The sequence below is a fragment of the Danio aesculapii genome, chromosome 24 (genome assembly GCF_903798145.1).
Source record: "Danio aesculapii chromosome 24, fDanAes4.1, whole genome shotgun sequence".
NCBI classification, from domain to species: domain Eukaryota; kingdom Metazoa; phylum Chordata; class Actinopteri; order Cypriniformes; family Danionidae; genus Danio; species Danio aesculapii.
This window is the reverse complement of record NC_079458.1, coordinates 8,610,638-8,633,256: the sequence shown is the minus strand read 5'-3', so window position 1 is coordinate 8,633,256 and position 22,619 is coordinate 8,610,638. Positions and strand designations below refer to the sequence as shown.

The window sequence follows — 22,619 nt, the reverse complement described above, 5'->3', positions numbered from 1 at the left end:
TGCCCAAAACTGATATAATGATGCTGAAAATTCAGCATTTATTGTTATTTTAAATGGTATACTATTTTACCATTTATACTGTATTTAGTTGTGCACAGTACATGCATCTAATCTTTTCTCAATATATTAACCACCAATGTTTTCCTGCAACAGAAAAATGTAAGAATTGTCGAGTATAATTATGATGAAGTTCATCTATTAAAAGAACTGAAAAAGCCTGTTTGATGAATAAAAAATAAAGATAAAATGACTCCGCAATATACTAACTTGTTATTTAAAGTCATTTAGGCTTGCAGAAAGGTGCTGTCCATGGTTCTGACCAAACATTGAACATCAAAGCTGAATTTACATTACATTATAAAAGTCATGCAATTCAGCGGAAGCACCAACATTTCAATATACCTACACAATAAAGATGCATTTACAAAAGATATAGTTAGGCACACAAACATGTATGCATTTCTTTTTTTAATCTAATATAATTCTAGTCATATTTTGATCTCTTCTCTGCTGTTTTATACACATACCCAAGTCCTTTTCCTTTGTGATCAGACAGAACACACAAACCTCTAAAGCGAGCACTGAATGACCCCGACATGATGCCAGCAAACACTTACAAAAGAGCAACAGTTCAGCCAAGGGATAAACAAATGCCTTGCTAAAAACGGCTCATGTTATTGTTACATTTGATAAATGATGCTCTGAGCTGTCATAGCACTTTAAGGTCAAATCAGTCTCCTTAATTAACATTAAAAGAGTGCTGGAAGACATTGTTTGTGTCTGAATGAACTGTATTTGGTATCGTTACAATAATGAATGAATACAAACTAGTTATTTTGAAGAAGGAAATGCTCGTTATGATAAGCCTTGACTTTATACCATTAAAATTAGATTAAGTTATTAAAATGTATTAAAAATACATTTACCAGGAATACTATAGCAGTTTGGTTTGAGGCTCGTACTCATTTAGGTGGATTTCCACAACTCACCAATTTATAATTTTTTTAATTTCTCACCAATTTATGGGGATGAAAATTATCACTCTGGTAGAGCCGCTCCAAGTTTTAAAATTTGGTCAACTCAAGGTATTAGCAAGGTATCTGATCTCTATGATGAAGGAAACTTTATGCCCTTTGAAGAAATTAAGAATAAATTCGGAATTCCAAAAAAGCACTCTCTCAAATATTTGCAGTTAGGCATGGGCCGGTGTAAGATTCTGACGGTATGATAACCTTGGATAAAAATATCACAGTTTCACGGTATCACAGTATTGTGATTACTGCTCTAAAATATGTTCTTTTTAAATGTCTAAGTAAAAAACAAAAAAATGTTCCTCTTTGAAAACAATTTATTTTATTTTGAAAAACATTTTAAATATTTTGTTACAGTAAACATGTCAGGCTAAATAATTCAAATGAATCATTGACTTCTGCTGTATTCATTAGGTTCAAAAACACAGATTTCTTTACAATTTAAACGACATGTTTGGATATCTTTTCTGCTGGTGATACTGTTGTCCTAAAAAAACTAAAAAATGTAAACAAAAAATCTTACACATACCTTAGGAACATTATTACAAAAAATTTTAGCGGTTTTAAAACCTTGACTTTTCCAAACCACAGAATACCTTGAAAACGGTTATCGTCCCATGCGTATTTGCAACAGTTTTATTACGTCAAAACAAGATCACCATTTGCCAAACCCCCCTTTCTGGAAAATATTACACTTAATGTTTAAAACATTAAGGTAAGGTATTTGCTTTATATAAACAGCTGGTGGACAAATCAAAAGAGTCAATTATTGACAGACTTCAAGCTTGGTAGTCTGCCCAACAAGTTGATATAACTGAGGAAGAGTGGCAAGAAGCTTGTCTGAAAGCCCAAACTCAGACAACAAGCACTCATTTTAGATAGCTTCAATATAAAGGGCTTAGCAGACAGTATATCTCGTTAAGTTGCATCATTTTAACCCAAATATCCCTGCTACAGGGGGCGACGCAGTGGCGCAGTAGGTAGCGCTGTCGCCTCACAGCAAGAAGGTCGCTGGTTCGAGCCTCGGCTGGGTCAGTTGGCGTTTCTGTGTGGAGTTTGCATGTTCTCCCTGTGTTCGCGTGGGTTTCCTCCGGGTGCTCCGGTTTCCCCCCACAGTCCAAAGACATGCGGTACAGGTGAATTGGGTTGGCTAAATTGTCCGTAGTGTATGTGTGTGTGAATAAGCGTGTATGTGTTTCCCAGTGATGGGTTGCAGCTGGAAGAGCATCCGCTGCATAAAACAAATGCTGGATAAGTTGGCGGTTCATTCCGCTGTGGCGACCCCAGATTAATAAAGGGACTAGGCCGAAAAGAAAATGAATGAATGAATATCCCTGATGCATGTAAACAAGAGAAAAGAAATTTATTTCATTGTATGTGGGAGTGTTCTAAAGTCAGTTGTTTTGGGGTTAAAATACTGAATATTGTAAGTCAGATGATTGGTAGAGTAATTCCTCTTGATCCCAGCTTGTGTATATTGCATATTTGTCTATTGAACTTTAATATGACCAACCATGAAAGATTGCTGTTAATTTTGTTTGCTGGAAGCTTGGTTAAAAGCAGACAGTCCTGGTGTGTCTCAGTGGATAAAGGGGATGACCTCTTGCCTTGCCATAAAATATTCGTTTACTTTATGTGTCAAGATGGTGACTTTTTTTAACTGATGGACATTGAAAGTATATAGATTAGACAAATATGTTATGGCTGTATTATTTAAAATTATATTGTTATTTATCTTTCTTTCAAAGTGTATTAAGTTATTTTGAATCTATATTATTCTTGTTGTATTTTTGTTTTTGCTAAACTGAAAATTTAAACAATTAGTATGACATTGTTTAAAATAAAAATTGTAAAAAAAAAAAAATTGAATTTAATCTAAGATATTTCAATAGTATAACTAAAGGCCCAAAGATTTATTACTCCTAAAACCTTGGGTTGCTTTGTTCAAAAGTGGAAGAAAAAAAAACACAAATTATAATATTATGATTATTTATATTGGGCGTCACGGTGGTGCAGTGAGTAGCCCGATTGCCTCACAGCAAGAAGGTCACTGGTTCGAGCCTCGGCTGGGTCAGTTGGCATTTCTGTGCGAAGATTGTATGTTCTCCCTGCGTTTGTGTGGGTTTCCTCCGGGTTCTCCGGTTTCCCCCAGAAGTCCAAAGATGTGGTATAAATGAATTGGGTAAGCTAAATTCTGTGTGTGAATGAGAGTGTATGGATGTTTCCCATTGATGGGTTGCCGCTGGAAGGGCATCCGCTGCGTAAAACATATGCTGGATAAGTTGGCGGTTCATTCCACTGTGGCGACCCCAGATTAATAAAGGGACTGAGCAGAAAAGAAAATGAATGAATGAATTTATTTTATACATATATATATATATATATATATTTTTTTTTTTATCATTTTAATAATTCTATATAATTGTAAAAAATATATATAATACATTATTATAATACATAATTTATATTTTTATACATAATTTATATATACATATTTTTATAATAAAATATATATATATATATATATATATATATATATATATAGCCTTAATTATAATTTATATATTATATATAGATATACATTTTCATAATTTTTGTAATTATAAAAATATAGATTTAATACACAATTATATACTGTATAATAAATACATTTCTTTTTCCTTTTCCTTTTTTTTTTACAAAACATCATCGTAAGGCACAATATCACATAATTTAGGGTTGGATAACACATTTTCCCCTTTTTCCTTTATGTGAAGAAATCCCTCCATTACCCCATGCATGAATCAAAAGAATCTTTGAGAAAAACATAAAACAAGCTGATTTTAATGTTACCATGAATAAAAATGAAAATGAAGGACTTAAAAACACATTCTTGTGTAACCTTGTCTACCATAAAAATTCATGCTATTACATTTTTATTGATTAGTGTCCTACTGAATACTAAAAGGACTTTAAGAAATCTGATTATTGCAAAGAATTAACAAAACTAAAAAATGGCACACATAACAGCAACTGCCACTAACATAAGATGCACAATAAAATGTTTTCTATTTTGAAATGATGGAGTACAGTGCAAAGATCCCTACAGTATTACTGAATACATCAAAATCTTTTTTTAAATAGTGACATTAAAGAAATGTGATGTGATCTTCTACGGCGTCTTCACTGCCAGGAGAGATGGAGATCCATTAGTGTAGCTCATTTTTTTGCAGTGTTCAATTCTCGTATTCAACAAGTCCTGAAATGGTATCAATAATAGTTATTATTCACTGATCTTTAGAAAAACAAACAATAAATATGTGTTGCACTTCAAGTAAATTGAGTACACATTATCATTAATGACGGTTTTCCTATAATACAGTAATAAAATAGAATACAATAAAATAAATGGGATTTGTGAGCCTGGACCAAAACGAGTCATAAGGATAATTTTTTAGAATGAGATATGTTACACAAATGTAGCTGAATAAATAAGCTTTCTTGATGTATTTTTATTTAGAATAGTGGAATATTTGGCTCGTGTGTGTGTTTTATCATGTTTATGACGGATTTATGACAGCATTTGTTGTTTCGGTTAGTCCAATTGTCATGGCAAAGACAAAAACATGATGTGATGTATTTGTTTATGTCAAGTTATCATAACAAACAATGTTATCTTTGCATTTAATATGTAAGCATGCATAAAATCACATTCATGTGTCATGTAATGATTATAAAGGTTTCATGATAGTCTTATGAACACCCCTTTAAGTAAAGTGTTACCTAAATTTGTAATATTTAATCTTAGAAGAAAAAAAAACAATAAATATTTAGTTTGATTAACTCTAAGAAATTATTTCAAATGAATATTAATTATTTAAGATGAATCTTAGAACAAAAGCTAAGAACATGCATCTATAACTTTTTTTTTTTTTCGTTTTAAGCATTATAAACTCTAGATGACAGATAGTAAAGCCCAAAGTGTCTTCTTTCCAAAGTTATCTAATCTGTGAATGTAGACCAAATTATTCTGCAACTGTTACTGTTTTAGCTTGGGATGATTTCATTTTTGAGAAAGTGCCTCAGGCGGTGAGGCAAAGAAGGACCCTGATATAGTCTCCGAAAACTTTCTGCAGAAATCAAATTTTTATGCTCTTCATCAAATTTGAAATATAAACTCATGAGACATTTGGCTTTCAAGGTCTATTTTCTAGGTTATTACATTAATGTTTTCATATGTTTGTATATGGAAAAGCAAATATTGAACACAGTACAATTTTCCATTCTCGTTACTTCATAATGTATAACTTTTTATATTTTTTTTTTATCATGAAACTTTCTAGATGGACCATAGCAAAGCTTAAAGTGTCTTCTTTCCAATGATACCTCATTTTTGTTTGCTTGTAGCTCACTGGGGTCAAGAACTGGTACTATTTAAAGGTAGGTAGGTGTAAATCCTCATAATTGAGTGCTGACTGACAGGTTAAAGCGACAGTTCACCCAAAAATGTACCTTCTGCCATCATTTACTCACGCTTCACCTGTTCAAAATCCTGTTTGAGTTCTTTCTTCTGTTGAACACAAAAGAAGATATTTTGAAGAATGTTAATAATCGGTAACCGTTGACTTCCATAATAGGAAAAACAAATACTATGGAAGTCAATGATTACCAGCAACATTTTCCAAAATATCTTCATGTGTCTACATGTGTTCAACAGAAGAAAGAAACTGCTGTAAGTAAATATACATTTTTGGGTGAATATCCATTTAAGATGATTTTTAAGAATACAAAATTTTAACAATATTCTTTAAATATATTTTTTCTGAAGTTAGAAAATGGCACTTTTCTAGAATAAATAAATTCTTAAGAATAAATTCTAGAATAAAATCTTCTTAAGAATGTTTCCTGAATCTAGCATAGAGGTCACATTTTTCCTAAATGTTTTCACTGCACAGAATCTTTAAAAGCGGGATCTGATTTCCTGGAAATGATCATTCAAGTTTGTATAACACCGTTTCCTGCAACCTTTGTCTGAATTGCATCAATTGTGTTAGATTTTGGTTTGTTTTAAAACGTAAACAAACCAAGCTCAAATTAAGCTAAATACTTCAGTATCATATAATCATGAACATAGATAGATAGATCTGACTGCAAATCAAGTCCAATAGTTCAAAAACATGTTTGTAAATGGATCAAATGTTAGTGTGCAACGTTTACAGTGATGTGGGGGGAATGACCTGTGTGAGCTGTGGTTTGTGAATGCAGTGGATGTACGGCTTCGGGTCCTTCTGCATCTCTCCATTGTACATCTTATAGCAGATTCCACAGTCAATCAGAGGCTACAAACAGATGATCAATAATATCAATTACATTCATATTCAACACAATTTCATTCATCTCAATCACATTCCAGACTCCGTTTAAACCTGTTCTCATCACAATACTAAAGGGACAGTTCACCCCAAAAAATGAGAATTTACTCACTATTTACTCGCCCTCAAGTTGTTCCAAACCTTTATGAGTTTCTATTTTGCAAAAGAAGATATTTTGAAGAATGTTAGAAACTGGTAACCATTGACTTACATAGTAGGAAAGTCAATGGTTACCCATTTCCAATATTTTTCAAAATATCTTCTTTTGTGTTTAATGGATGAAAGATACTCAATCAGGTTTGTGACGAGTGATATATGAGTAAATGATAACAAAATTGATTTTTGGGGTGAACTATCGCTTTAATGATATTAAAGGGATAGTGCACCACAAAATAATACAAATTTGCTCACTATTTACTCACCCTCAGATGGTTCTAAACCTTGATGAGTTTCTATTTTGCAAAAGAAGATATTTTTAAGAATGTTAGAAACCGGTAACCATTGACTTCCATAGTAGGAAAAAAATATTTCCAATATTCCAATATTTTGCAATATATCTTTGTGTTCTATGGAAGAATGAAACTCAAACAGGTTTGTGGGTAATGAAGAGTGAGTAAATGCAAACAGAATTAATTTTTGGGGGCTGAACTGTCCCTTTAAACAATATTTAGGGGATAGTTTACCCAAAAAAATTTACATTTACTCACCCTCAAGTGGTTCCAAACCTTTGAGTTTCAATTTTACAAAAAAATATATTTTGAACGATGTTAGAACATTGACTTCCATAGTAGGATAAACAAATGGAAGTCAATGGTTACTGGTTCTCAATAATTCTTAAATGATCTTCCTTTATGTTCATCACAAAAAAGAAACTCAAACAGTTTTGTGACAAGTGAAGGGTGCGTAAATGCTGACATAATTGATTTTTGGGGGTGAACTGTCCCTTTAACAATATTAAAGGAATAGTTCACCACACACAAAAAAAGAAAATTTACTAAGCCTCAAGTGGTTCCAAACATTTAAGAGTTTCTCTTTTGCCAAAGAAGGTATTTTGAATTCAATGGTGAATTACTGAATGAACATTTACTCACCCTCAAGTGATTACAAACCTTTTTGAGTTTCTATTTTACAAAAGAAGATATATTTAAGAATGTTATAAACCGGTAACCATTGACTTCTATAGTAGGAACAACAAATGGAAGTCAATGGTGACCGGTTTCCAATATTTTTCAAAATATCTTTTTTTGTGTGTCTAAACAGAAGAGAGAAACTCAAACAGGTTTGTGATGAGTGAAGGGTGTGTAAATGCTGACAGAATTTTATTTTTGGGTGAATTGTCCCTGTAAACGATATTAAAAAGATAGTTCAACCCCCCAAAATTAAAATTTACTCACCCTCAAGTGATAACAAACCTTTATGACTTTCTTTTTTGCAAAATAAAATATTTTGAAGAATGTTAGAAACTAGTATCCATTGACTTCCATAGTAGGAAAAACAAATACAAGTCAATGGTGACTGGTTTCCAACATTTTTCAGAATATCTTCTTTTGTGTTTAAACAGAAGAAAGAAACTCAAACACAACGTTTTTGACCAGTGAAGGGTGAGTAAATGATGACATCATTTTCATCTTTGGGCGAACTGTCCCTTTAAAAATATATTCTTCAAATATAGGCAAGATTAAATAAATACAGAAACAATTTTTAGAAACACACTAGTGCTCTTTATATACTGTAAATCCATGCATTTTACACAACATCAATTAAATCAATTAAAGTCATTTCAAGTTATTCAATTCTGTATCAACTTACTCTGTCGTTTCTGAAAGCACATTTCGTCGGGTTTGGATCTTTAGTTCCTTTAGGGCATCTGGTGGCTTTCAGGTTAAAGTGATGAAAAAGATAACTCACACCAAATCCACCCTACAACAAACCAGATTATAATGGTATTCATCATGGAATTCAAGCTTAAACATGTCTAAGCATTAATCAGTGTTTTTAACTCTTTAACTTCCACTCTAAGAACCACGTTAACCAATTTCTTGCGCTCCTGACTCCACTCTAAGCTCATTTTGAGTTTTTTTGTTTTAATGATAACCTACAGTATAGACAGAAAGTCAAACAGACACTTACGGTGGCTGTTAAAGGGTTAAAATACACTGTTTTTGATACATTTTCACTAAATGAATGCAACAATTTCCACAAACAAAAGATTTATGTTGGTTATAATCAATTTTAACAACTGTATAATTAAGTAATATGACATTAACACAAAATTTACAGCAAATATAGATTTTATATCGGTTTGCTAGTGTACCCAGTGTACCCATCTTCTGATGGCTACTTCCAGCACGATAATGTGCCATGTCATAAAGCGTGAAGCATATCAGACTAATTTCTTAAACATGACAATGAGTTCGCTGTACTCAAATGGCCTCCACAGTGCAACTGCATGATGCTATCATGTCAATATGGAGCAAAGTCTCTGAGAAATATTTCCAGTACCTTGTTGAATCTATGCTACGAAGGATTAAGGCAGTTCTGAAGGCAAAAGGGGTCCTTGTAAGGTGTACCTAATAAAGTGGCCAGTAAGTGTATATTAGCTATATAACATTTTTAGGTAATGAATGCTACATCCCACTGTACTATTAGCCACAGTGAACTGATAATTTGTGATAAATATTGTAGTATACATTAGTTTTTACAACAGTAAACGGTGGTACATGTAGTTGAAGAAAACGTACTGGGTAGTTTATTAGGTTTTAAAAGCCCAAATATAAAATTGCCTCAACAGATTACTTCAAGTATAACAATAGTATGGCTCCAAAAACGCTGTAGTATATGAGGCGCCGTGTAGGATTTAAATCAAACTTTGCTTATCAACACACACATAAACACGTGCATATACACCTATAAATTACTCGCATATACACCTATACTTTTAGATGTTCAAAACAACATATATGAAACTTGTGTATATACATATAAACTTGACACACGCATACACTCACACACACACGCACATACATATAAACTCCATTTATGCAAACACTACGACACACGCGCACATACATATATACTCCATCCATGCAAACACACCCACATTAACACACGCACATACATATAAACTCCATCCACGCATACACACCCACATTAACACACGCACATCCATATATACTCCATCTATGCAAACACACCCACATTAACACACGCACATCCATATATACTCCATCTATGCAAACACACCCACATTAACACACGCACATCCATAAATACTCCATCTATGCAAACACACCCACACACATACAACTCCCAGCATGCATAAACACCCGTTAAACAGTCGAGCAAACATCCAAAACAAGATACACAAACATATACAAAGTTGTGCATATTTGCAGGTGATTTATATGTGAATGTGCGTTAACTTTTCAGTGTGAACGGAAGGCATTAAGTAATTTTTTTTCTCATGCAAATCAACATGAATTTCAGAGTGATCTTGATAGCCTTGACGTTTTTCGGTGCTTTATTTACTTGTGTTAATTGCAATGAGGATGATATAGTCAGGCGAATAAAAGTGAAACAAGATTATAAAACTGCAGCGCATTAAACACACGCGTCTTTAGTCTACCGCAAAACACAGAGTAGACGCGCACTACAATTTAAAGCACAGATAGCGTGACCGTTTCTCTCTGAACCGCAGATGGCGTGACCGCAGTCTTGAACTGCGGGCCTTGATGGCGAAACAAATTGCGCAATTCAGATTCTGTTTGCAGTTCAGCTGAAGGGGACACATTTGACTCCACTGAATTAGATATGGATCTTATTATAGTCGGCGAAGCAAGAACATTTCGCAAAATGTTAGTTGCGTCTGTAACGTTAGCGCTATCACTGTTCATCATGGTCATTCAAATGGAGAAACGTGGCAAAATAGCTTACTTCATCTTATTTTCTGATTAATGGCAGCTGGCAAACCAACAATGTGCATTCCTGCCACCTTCTGGACTGAAGTGTGGACCCAAAATAACCCATTAAGGATTGCGACACGATACAGAAAATCATATTAGACAACAATGTATTTATTCTAATAATAAATAATATTATATACTTCATGTGTGACCGTGTATTGATTAAACCTACTGCTTTCATTTATTTTAGGATTTTAATAAACATTTTGCTGGAGCAGTCATGTCATGTTTTCAATAATCAAAAGACCTAATACCTCAATTAATCACATCATTTATATTTCATAAGCTTGAAGATAGGATAGATTGCACTACAACACGGCTAATTGAAATGACCTGATACAGGCTTATAATTATAAATAATGATATATTTCGTTTTGGCTGTGACTTTTACACTGAAATGACTTATTTTTTATGAACTGAGATAACTTCCTGTTATACTGAAATACCTTCCGTTTAAAGTGAAAAATTCATGCGCACTCACATATGAAATCACTTGCATATATGTATATACACAAGTCACTATATATGGGTGTGTTTGCATAGATGCAGTTTATATGTATGTGCGCGTGTGTGTGGGTGTGTTTGCATAAATGCAGTTTATATGTATGTGTGCGTGTGTGTGGGTGTGTTTGCATAGATGCAGTTTATATGTATGTGCGTGTGTTAGTGTGGGTGTGTATGCATGGATGGAGTATATATGTATGTGCGCGTGTGTCGTAGTGTTTGCATAAATGGAGTTTATATGTATGTGCGTGTGTGTGTGAGTGTATGCGTGTGTCAAGTTTATATGTATATACACAAGTTTCATATATGTTGTTTTGACCATCTAAAAGTATAGGTGTATATGCGAGTAATTTATAGGTGTATATGCACGTGTTTATGTGTGTGTTGATAAGCAAAGTTTGATTTAAATCCTACACGGCGCCTCATAGTAGTACGTTATTTACTATAACTTACCATAGTATTTGCTCGTGCTTTATAAGTAAAACAAACAAAACATTTTAAATAGGTGGGTTCTATTTAATATGGGAGTAAAGTTGCTTTTATATTTACACGTTCAGACTTTCACCTTCTTAATATAACCTCAGAAAAGTATTATTTGCCTATTTTAAATCATTCAATTAAATAGTGACAATGTTGTTTTATAGTCAGACTTGCATATTTCAGACCGAAAATTCAAAGTAGCATGGTAATCTGAACTGAATGTGCGAATATAAAAGCAACTTTACCCTTAGTGTAATATAAGTGTCAAATGAAATCACTCACGTCGATGTCAGACTTGTCCAGACTCTTGAAGAAGAGAAAAACGCTTTTGATAGTCTGGTGCGAGTTAATCTGCTCTACAGCCACTTCAACACCTTTCCTGTGGTTTTCTGAAAGTTTGCTGAGATCCTCCTGAGCCTCCGACGAGTCCAGAAACAGTCCAGCACTGACCAGCATGAAGAGCAGAAACACGGACATCTTGATCCAGTAAGGAAATCACAGTCTTAAATGATGAACTTCAGAGAAATGCAGACGCTGAGAGGGTGCACTGAGTATAAATCCACACGCGGGAGCGAGAAATGAGAGGTTGTGCAATCAGGAGATGTTTTTGTGGAGAGTCATTTTTCCTCCTTTTGTTTGCCCGTTTTTACTTTCACATTCGGAGGGAATATGAATTCAAGGACTCTGGGAGATTAGAGTGCCATCCAGTGGAGGACAGTCAATGATTTTATTTTGTTTAGAATTGTTTAATACGGCCAAAATAAATTCCGAACAGCATTTATAAAATTCCCAAAGTTCTTATATTTACGTATATATTTTTAAAAACCATTGGAATAACAAACATGTGCATGGTCAAATTAGTCAGTTTGGAAATGTGTTCATGTGTTCTTTTGATGGTTTCTGTCGGGTTTCTATTGTTGTTGTTGTTTACTGTTGTTTTCAGATGGGCTTAAGCAAATAGATTTATTTCAAATGTAGGCTATTGAGTACACACACGCACGCACGCACGCACGCACACACACACACACACACACACTTAAAATCAGAATGATTAGCCCCCCTTTGAATTTATTTTCTTTTAAAAAATTTTCCCAAATGAAGTTTAGCAGAGAAAGGAAATTTTCACAGTATGTCTGATAATTTTTTTTTCTTCTGGAGTCTTACTTGTTTTATTTCGGCTAGAATAAAAGCAGTTTTACATTTTTTTATAAACATTTTAAGGTCAAAATTATTAGCCCCTTTAAGCTATATATTTTTTCGAAAGAACAAACCATCGTTATACAATAACTTGCCTAATTACCCTAACCTGCCTAGTTAACCAAATAAACCTAGTTGAGCCTTTAAATATCACTTTAATCTGTATAGAAGTGTCTTGAAAAATATCTAGTCAAATATTATTTACTGTCATCATGACAAACAGAAAATAAATCAGTTATTAGAGATGAGTTATTAAAACTATTATGTTTAGAAATGTGTTGAAAAAACTTCTGAATCTATCTTAAACTTTTTTTTGTTCAGAAATAATAAGTAGGCCTTGCATGCATGCATAAACAAGCAACATATGGTAATGACAATTGTGCCATTTATGAATGAAGAATTTTGCAAAGCATAACAGGTCATTAACCAGTTATTAAAAAGTTATTAATGCTGTAGTTTCTTTAGTTACACCAAATTTAACTTGTTTATAGCAAAAGGGGTTTACATGGATATTGACAGCAGACATTCTGTCTTGTATATGAGCCCAAAATAGCTCCGAGTAGATGCAATTGGAGAAAATATGCTCAGTGGTTTCAATATCACTTTCACAAAATTAACAAGTTATCCTCAATATCAAATTTTAATCTTTAATTAATCTTTAATTTAATTTAATCTTAATTGTAATATTTTGATGGATTTACATCATTAATCATTTTAAACTGAAGCTCTTTAATTTTGGGGAGAATTGGATAAGAAATGTAGCTTGTTCTTGTGTTTTCCAATTCCTGTGAAGTCAATCTATCTTAAACTCTTCAGCACTTATAAGGAGATTGATGTCATTCTCAGCCAGTGACGTCGCGTTCTAAACATTCATCTGCATTCTCATAAAGCTCCTCAGTTCTCTCAGTGTTGCTGTTTGTACCTGACCAAGGTGAGTTCAATACCGACGGTACGAGTGGAGCAATTTCACGAAGTCCGCTTCGTGAAGCTTCACTCGGGCCCGTCTGTGCTGTAGTTCCTTGCGGTTTGCGTATGTAAATGCAACATGCGAGGAATATTGCCTGTTTGTTGCTCAAAATGTGCCGCCGAGCAACATTCCCGTGAAAACCGACACGGACTGGCGCCCGGTTAGCTCGTGCACTTCCTGAGGCGAGGAGGTCCATGCATGTTTTGCCAGGGTGCTACATGGGGCTCTGAGGACCCTGAAGAAAACACAAGAGGCCGGTAGTGGGACCCCTCTGCGAGCGTTAATAGGTGGGAGCAGCGTGGCCCACTCATCGTCTATTTTAATAATAGTTTCAAACTTCAGTTTACTATAGTTTAAAATAGAAATGTGGTAAATGTATACCTATATTTTACAGTCTATGATGTATACCTGTTTGTTGGAATGTTGTGATGTTTTCTTTTTTTAGCAGGTTATATCGGCACTGCGGTCAAGCCAGCCGCGATTCAGAACAACAGTCAAGACCACCGCGGTTTATCACGAGCGCGCGCATTATAATGGCTTTCTTTTGCTTTCTATCCGTAAGTTTAACTGTTGTTTTCAGATGATTTTGCAGGTCAAACTAAATAAAATATACTCTAAACACCCGAGTCTGGTTTTTATTTGTTCTAGTCCTCCTGTGAAAATGTTCAAAATATTTCCAAAGAGTGACGTAATGGAGAGACGTTTGTACAACATAATAGTCTGAGGTTATGAAGAATGATGGAAATATTTGAAAAGTTAATTTGCAAAATTAGATGACTCAATCTTTAGTGATTTTCTGAACTATTAATAAAGAACTGAATTAAAGAGGACAAAGGGAAAACAAAGAAACTATGATTTATGGTAATTGCTTTTTTTTTTTTTTGAGTAATTTTAAATTAACATTTAAATATCTACCTAATAAAAATAATGACAACAATAGTATGACAGAACGTTTATTTTGTTCAAAACAAGATTTAAAAAAAGAAAACTTTACTGCCACCTAGTGGAATAAAATGAAACATTCAGAGAGAAAGAACCTAAATAAAACCTTAAAATTAAATATGCAAATGAACAAAAAATATGCAATATCCTAAATGCATCGTAAATTTGGGAGGGCTATATGTAAAATAAGACCATATTTATCAATCTACTACAATCTTTGTGACCAGGCCACTCTTCAGAATTCCTCTATTTTGCTTAGCCCATTGCCAAAGTGAATAATGCACACAATCAATTATACATTAGTTAAAATACAATTATTGTTGCTTTGTACTGTAATTCATGTTAAATGTTAATAAACGTAATGGATTTAATATAAGAAATCTAGAAATTAACAATGTCATAAAACAACTGTTTATTTAAATTAACAATGATTTAAAATGATTGTTTATTAGTTCATGCTACTTTTATTTTACTATTAGTTCATGTTTATTAATGTAATAAATTAAATATAATGCTAGTTCATGAGACACTATTAAACTCAATGCATAGGCTCCATTAATTAGAAAAAAGCAATTGTTACTGTAAGCTAGTATGTATAAAGCATATTAGGACCCATTTAATTCTTTCATTCACTATAGAATTATATGGATATTCTTTAGACAGACTATCAATATATAGTAACGTTTACCTACACATAGATATATCTTAAAAGACTACAATATGTCTTATAATGCAAAATCTTACCATGTATATGTTTGTGTTTTATAATCAGCTTTAGTATGGGCCATAAAGAATATGGGTTAAAAACATAATATTGGAATACAGTGATGTTTAAATGTTAAAAATGTATATTCACTAGATATTATGAATCAAATATGCATGATTTGGCACAAAAGACTGACTATAGGAGAGTTTTATGTCCCTGAACATCCAGTATTCTCATTCGGATCCGACAGCCAGCAGTGTTGGGGATCCACTGCTGTATCCCATCTTATTACAGCGCTCGAGTCGCTCTTTCTTCATATCCTATGGTATAAAACAATGAAATGGTATTAGTTCCTGAAGATAGATCAGCATATTTGTAGAATATACAACACCTGAAGTCTCTTTATGTGAAATACCACAGCAAAGATGCATGAGTCAATATTTTAGAAATTGCTAATTGTAGTTTAAAATGTAGTATATTTTTAAGATTTCTTATTTCTCACTCACTATCAGGGGTCACCACAGTGGAAGGAACTGTCAATTACTCTGGGATATGTTTTATGCGATGAATACCAGATTTATTAGATCATTATTAATATTACTTTAAAAACATTATGTAAATCTAAAAAAACTGTATAAATATGAAAATATAAATTAAAAATGATCTTTTAAGCATTTCAACACCTAATGTCTCTAATTAAAATATCACTGCCATTAATTTTTTTTCTAGTATCCAATGTTGAGATGGGATGCATATTATGTTTTGTTTTTAAACAAGTTTTGTGTTACTTGAGCATATTTGAATTTATGAATATGTAAATATTTTAGAATTCATTAGAACAAGAATATTTTAATATGTTCACATATGTATTTAAAATTATTTCAATTATTTCATTATAAATCACAGATTTTTAATCTATTACTGAGCATATTTGTATGTATGTATATGTAAATATCTTAGAATTTGTAAGAATAAGAATATTTTAATAAATTTAAATATGTATTTAAAATTATTTCATTATATCACTGAGTTTAATGTTACTTGATCATATTTGAATTTATGAGTATGAAAATATCTTAGAATTTGTAAGAATAAGAATAGTTTTCAAATATTCAAATATGCATTTAAAATTATTGTAATTAATTATAATCACATATTTTGAATGCATTCCTGAGCATATTTTAATTTATCAATATAGAATATTTTAGAATTTGTAAGAACAAGAATATTTTAATAAATTCAATTATGTATTTTAAATTACTTATTTATATAACTGATTCTAATGTATTACTGAGCAAATTTTTTAATATGTTAATATTTTAGTATTTGTAAGAATAAGAATAGTTTAATACATTCAAATATGTATTTAAAATAATTTCATTATATAACTGATTTTTTTATTATATCAAAGATTTTTAACGAAGTACTGAGCATATTTGAATCCATGAATATGTAAATATCTAACAATTTGTAAAAATAAGAATATTTTTAAGTGTTCAAATATGTATTTAATATTATTTCATTATATCACTGATTTTAATGTATTACTGAGCATATTTGATGAATGTGTAAATATTTTAGAATTTGTAAGAATAAGAATTTTTTTATATATTCAAATATATATTGTTATTTTCATTATATCAGTATGACAAATAAAAACTGTAAAAATACAAATATTTGTAAGATTTATTATTATTATTTATTAAATGTATTATTTATTCAGGGTATGTTTAGGCAATAGAAATTTCTTTGGAAAAGCTTGCAACACCTAAAGTTTTATTTTCTATTAAAAATATAACAACCAATAATTTCATTGTAATCATGTTTTTAACAAGTACAATTGTATATATGGATAATATGTAAATATTTTAGAATGTCATTCTTTTTCTTTGAATATTTACTAAATTAATTGTATCAGTAGCTACATTAATAACAAATTTGAAACCATATTTATTTAAATTTCTCTAATTGTATTTAAAACGCATTGTTATTTGATGATGATGATGATGATGATGCACAGAGAATAGAACATGCGTGAAAAGCACAGACCTCAGTAAGAGCCGGTTTATGCACACAGCTCACATAGGGTATGGGTTCTGGTTCAATCTTTCCAGCGTAGGTTTTATAGCAGATGGTACAGTCAATCAGAGGCTGGAGGGGGGGAAAACTATTATAAACTCCCATTATAATACAGTAAAATAACTTACAACACTTGTCTGAGCAATGATTTACAGCTTGAGCTCTGTCCACCGATTATCCAGGTGTGTGTGCAGGTATGTTTTTCACGATTTGAACTTTTGCTTACCCGATCATTTCTGAACGCACATGTGGTGGCGTCAGCGTTCTCCGTTCCTCTTTTGCACTTTGTGGCTTTTAGATAAAAGTTGTGGTAGATGAAGGTTACATCAAACCCTGCCTAGAGAGATGAGAGATTTATTTATATAATAATATTCACCTTTTTGTTTATTGACTATTTATTGTTATCTAAATTTAAAATAGCTAAACAGTAATTCCAATAATAAAAAATAAACAAGAAATAAGGATAAATTAAACCACAAACAAACAAATTCAACAATTACACTTTAAAATATATATTTGTTATATTTTAAATGTACTTTTATATCAGACAGTTGGCAAAGATAAAATTCAACATAGTAAAATTAAACTATAGGCCTAATACTAAATAAGAGAGAGAGAGAGAGAGAGAGAGAGAGAGAGAGAGAGAGAGAGAGAGAGAGAGAGAGAGAGTCGATTCAAATACTAAAACTATAATAACAGTGAAGACTGAAAATAACAATATTATTGACACCGAGGTTGTCAAAAACAACAATAAATTGTTCAGATTTAACAAAGTAAAGCTTACCCATAATAATTAAAATACATGTTGATCAATAAACACCTTTTCCCTATTTATTTTATATTTCGACAACACGTCTATTTACCGCCTAAAACTGACGTAAACCAACAACCTCAACACGACGTCACGACGCGAGTCATCAATCAGAATAAACATTTACCTCAATTTTCGACTGCTGAAGGCTTTTAAAGAAGAGAAAATGCTGCTGGACTCCTTCGTGAGAGTTGACATTTTTCAGCGCGAGCTCCACCACGCCTTTCTTGAAGGTGTCCGGCAGTTTGCTGAGGGCGTTTTGAGCTCGTCCGGAGCTCAGCAGGACTCCAAAAACAAGCAGAGCAAACGGCAGATCAGGCATCTTCAACCAGTCTGAGCACGAGCCGCGCGCTCTCTCTGAAAAACAGCCGCATTCCTGGAGGACTGCCTTCTGTTGGGTAACACTCGGTAATAAAGTATGAGTTTTACGGAGGAGAAATAAATGGCTTAAGGCTGCGTGTATTTGCTAATGCTAACTAATATAGTGGGGGAAATAAGTATTGAACACGTCACATTTTTCTGTTTTCCCAGAAAACATATTTATAAAGGTGCAGTTGACTTGAAAATTTCACTGGATATTGGTAACGACAAAGGAAATCCATATATGCAAAGAAAACAAAACGAATTAGTTTACAAATTAAGTTGTAAGTACACGTGTAATAAAATAAAATGACACAGGGATAAAGTATTGAACACATGAAGAAAGGAAGGTGTAGAAAGGCAGTGAAAGCCCAGACAGCAGCTGAAATCTCTCAGCAACCCTCTGCCCTTCCTCATTGTAAATGAATATCAGCTGCTACACTCCAACCTCTACATTACCAGGAGGATAAAGACGAAACCATGGCTCGTTCTTAAATGAGTAATTCATTTTGAACTAATCTTTTGTATGACTCGAGATCGATGAGACCTCTCAGGGAGTGACTCGTTCATTTGCGCATGCGCACATTTATGCAGGTGGAGTAGATTAGTTCCTTTTTCGAGTCTTCTGTCTGGTTTGAGTCGTTCGTTCATCGGGTGAAAGACAGAAGCCAGTCTTATGCAGTCAAAAAAAAGATTTGATCAGTGTTGCCAGATTGGACGGTTTTGAATTTGATTTTATGAGTAAATGTAATTGGCGAGTTGACAAAATTTGGATGGTTTTGAAATGTAAATTATATATGCAACTTACCCAGCAAGCATTTTTTGGTCTAAAAGACGTCTATTAGACGTCTAAACATAGCCTAGACGTCTAGGCTAAATCACGGCTAAATTTGGGCTGTCAGTGAAAATCTAATAGACGTCTAAGCATAGCCCAAGTTTAGACGGCTACATATTTACGTCTATTAGATGGTGAAATTTGGTCTAGGCTAAATCACGGCTAAATTTGGGCTGTCAGTGAAAATCTAATAGACGTCTAACCATAGCCCAAGATTAGACTAGACGTGATTTAGACGCCTTTTCAACGGCTACATATATACGTCTAAAAGCCGGTGAATTTTGGTCTAGGCTAAATAATGGTTAAATTTGTACAAAGTACAGCCCAAGTTAAAGTACAGCCCAAGCATAAACAAGTCATCAAAATTTCAGCTAATGAATGATTATGTTTGTACATTTAATAAACAACAAAAATACACATTTACATATAAACATTTTTGGTCAACAGGTTCTCAAAAATGCAATCCATTCAAACTAATTAAACAAAGCTTTTATTAATGAGAGCAACATTAACAATATTAAAAACATTAAACAATACAAAATAAATATTTATAAAAATGTCAAAGTTATGACAAAACAAATAAGATAAAAACTATTTATTTTTTCCTGTTGAACACAGAAGAAGATATTTTGAAAAAAGCTGAAAACCTTTAAAAAACATACCATGGAAGTACAGGTTATACACCAATGGTTACAGGTTTTCAGTTTTCTTCAAAATATCTTGTTCAACAGAATAAAGAAACTCAAAGGCTGTTATTTTTGCTTTATATGCACTCAAAATTATTCTTGTAGCTTAAAAATATTCTGATTGAACAACTGAAAGCATGTGGTCTGTTTTGAGGATGTTTTAGGTATTTATCTGGACTTTAAACAAGTTGGGACCATTGCTGTCTATAGAGAATGAGAGAGCTCTCAGATTTCACCTGAAGTATCTTAATTTGTTCTTCGAAGACAAATCAATGTTTAATACGACATCAATAATTAAACGTTTTCATTTCTGGTTAAAAAAACCCATTAAGTGTACATGAACCCAAAAAGTCCATCCAATCTATATGTGACACTCAGCAGGTTCAAAACTTCTACACCAACATCTGTAGGTCTGTCCCCAGGACCAGCATCCTCAGCCCAAACGATAAAGATCTCCACTGTTGTGGGTGTATTTTGAGATTCAGCCACTTTCAGTCCTGCAGAAAAAGGAGAGAAAATACTGAGATGTGTTCTAAACTCAGTCCTGTGACTGTGAGATTTACAAATACATTTATGAAAGGAAGATGGGCTGACACACTTACCACATATTCCTTTAAGTCTTCATTGAGGTAGATGCAGACTCTTCAAATGAGGTAGGTCCTCAGGACACAATCACGCTTGATGGTTACGCATTAAAACTAGAAGAAAAAAAAACATCTATTAACATAAAAAAAATAATTAGTCACAGGTTTACAGCTTAAAGCTTTTTACTTATTTACACATTTAAATTCAATTACGTATTCACTTTAACTATTTTAGTATCAATGTGTTATATTCAATGTTTCTTTATGTCAACAGCAGTTATATGGATAATGCATAAATATTGTTTAATATTCATTCTGTGTGTTTGATGTGACTCGAAAGCTTCATCCAGCATGTGAATGTACATGGGTAATCTGCATATGGACAGGGAAACCAGCAAATGTGGTCATAGTGTAAATGTTTTAGTCTAAAGTGTTTAAGCAACTAATACCTGCTAGACTGCTCATTTTACACAGCCACACTCAAATATCTGCGGAGGAAAAATAAAATAATTACAAATATTAGAGAAGCATAATAATAATAATAATAATAATAATAATAATAATAATAATAACTTCATAGTAATCAGCTTACTTTATACTAGATTTTACTGTGACAAGTCAAAATACAGTTACTCATATTACTAAAAAAAATACATTTTCCATAACATAGTATTATATATAGTTTATTTATAAAATATAAATCAATAAAAAATCAGAAATTAACTCTCTTGTTATGAAATCACAAGCAAACATGATTTAAAAGCCAGAACTGCAGAAGTTTCATCTCAAGACTGACTTTCTCCATTGACTTCATTAGGAAATTTAATTAAGACGACTCGCAATGTACGAAATAAATGCTCTTAATCACCGAACTTTGCTTAATACGTGTTTAATTTTGCGTCTTTAAAATGTTGTAACACTCCCTCACACCGTTTTTATGTTTGTCTAAGATTTTTGGAATAAAGAGTGCCTGTCCATTAATATTAGCGTGATACTATATTAAAACTCGCACATACAATAAAAAACATTGCCAAACAACATGAAATTAAAGCCGATTACACTTACCTTGCAGGGCACTCGCGCTCGCAATCCAACGCGCTACAATTTTCAAACCACAACAGCTTCTTCCTCTTGATTTGTTGGTCCATTTCAGCCATGCCATACCGCCATCTATCGTGTGGAGTACGGAACTGCATTGATTTTTCTTAACTGATTAGATCTGGCTTGTTTTACCGTAAGATATATGTAATATATTATAAATAAGATATATTATACCATATTCATTTTTAATTAAAAATAAAAAGGCAATAAGTCTGCAATTAATTTTTTATATCAATTTTGCGAGGTGGGTAAAGCCCATCTAATTCAAAGCTAAATTATGGCTACAAATAGAACATGTCACGAAATTACACCTTAACACTTACTGATAATGCGTGCATGATGCACACGCTGCACTGCCAAATACTACAGTGAATCAGTTTAGGCTATCAGTGGGCTATAAATAGCCGGCCGGATGACGAGCTAATTCAAGGCTGCGCTCAGACTATGAAAATAGCATATATTTTTAAAAGCCCAAACACCCTATATGCGATTGACTTTCCTTACTTGAAGGAATATCATACATATCACAAGGTATTTTGCCAAAAAAAAGACAGGTAAGCAACTTTAAGTTTTTTTGGGCTAGAGATGGGTTACACATAGCCGGACTAGATTGGGTCTATACTTCACAGAGAAACTGAAACTACGTCTATTACTTGCAGGAACCTCATAAACGTTATTGACTTTTCTTACATGATGGAGTATCATACGTATCACAAGCTTTATTTAGCAAAAAAAACAACATGCAACCAAATTTAAGGTTATTCGGGCTAAAATTGGGTTACACGTAGCCAGGCTAGATCTGGTCTATACTTTACCTAGCCGGTGAAATGACGGCTATTGCTTGCTGGGTATTTAACAAAACATAACTGTGTGCTCCTACTCCATTCAGTTAGTAGTGACCAGTGCATAGCACAAACCGTGTGGGCCCACCCGCAAGAGGGGGTGAAGGAAAGTTGTATAAAAATCTGACTCCAGAACAAAAATGACTTCCCTTTGCATGCATGCCCATCACGCAGCACCTGC

At 32.9% G+C, this 22,619-nt stretch overlaps 2 protein-coding genes across 2 annotated transcripts; both read right to left on the bottom strand.

The window, feature by feature from the left end:
* Positions 1 to 3,838: 3,838 nt before the first annotated feature.
* On the bottom strand, positions 3,839 to 11,991 carry zgc:195173 (uncharacterized protein LOC792613 homolog). Its single transcript, XM_056450607.1, has 4 exons — positions 11,611 to 11,991; positions 8,192 to 8,302; positions 6,248 to 6,349; positions 3,839 to 4,269 (listed from the first exon to the last, which is right to left on the bottom strand). The coding sequence occupies exons 1-4, from the start codon at positions 11,803 to 11,805 to the stop codon at positions 4,183 to 4,185; spliced, it is 495 nt and encodes a 164-aa protein (XP_056306582.1). The 5' UTR covers positions 11,806 to 11,991; the 3' UTR covers positions 3,839 to 4,182.
* A 2,441-nt stretch (positions 11,992 to 14,432) lies between these two features.
* Positions 14,433 to 18,410, bottom strand: si:ch1073-406l10.2 (uncharacterized protein LOC100536977 homolog). The gene is made up of 4 exons (XM_056450550.1): positions 18,158 to 18,410; positions 17,446 to 17,556; positions 17,190 to 17,291; positions 14,433 to 15,460 (listed from the first exon to the last, which is right to left on the bottom strand). The coding sequence occupies exons 1-4, from the start codon at positions 18,350 to 18,352 to the stop codon at positions 15,374 to 15,376; spliced, it is 495 nt and encodes a 164-aa protein (XP_056306525.1). The 5' UTR covers positions 18,353 to 18,410; the 3' UTR covers positions 14,433 to 15,373.
* Between the last annotated feature and the right edge of the window lie 4,209 nt (positions 18,411 to 22,619).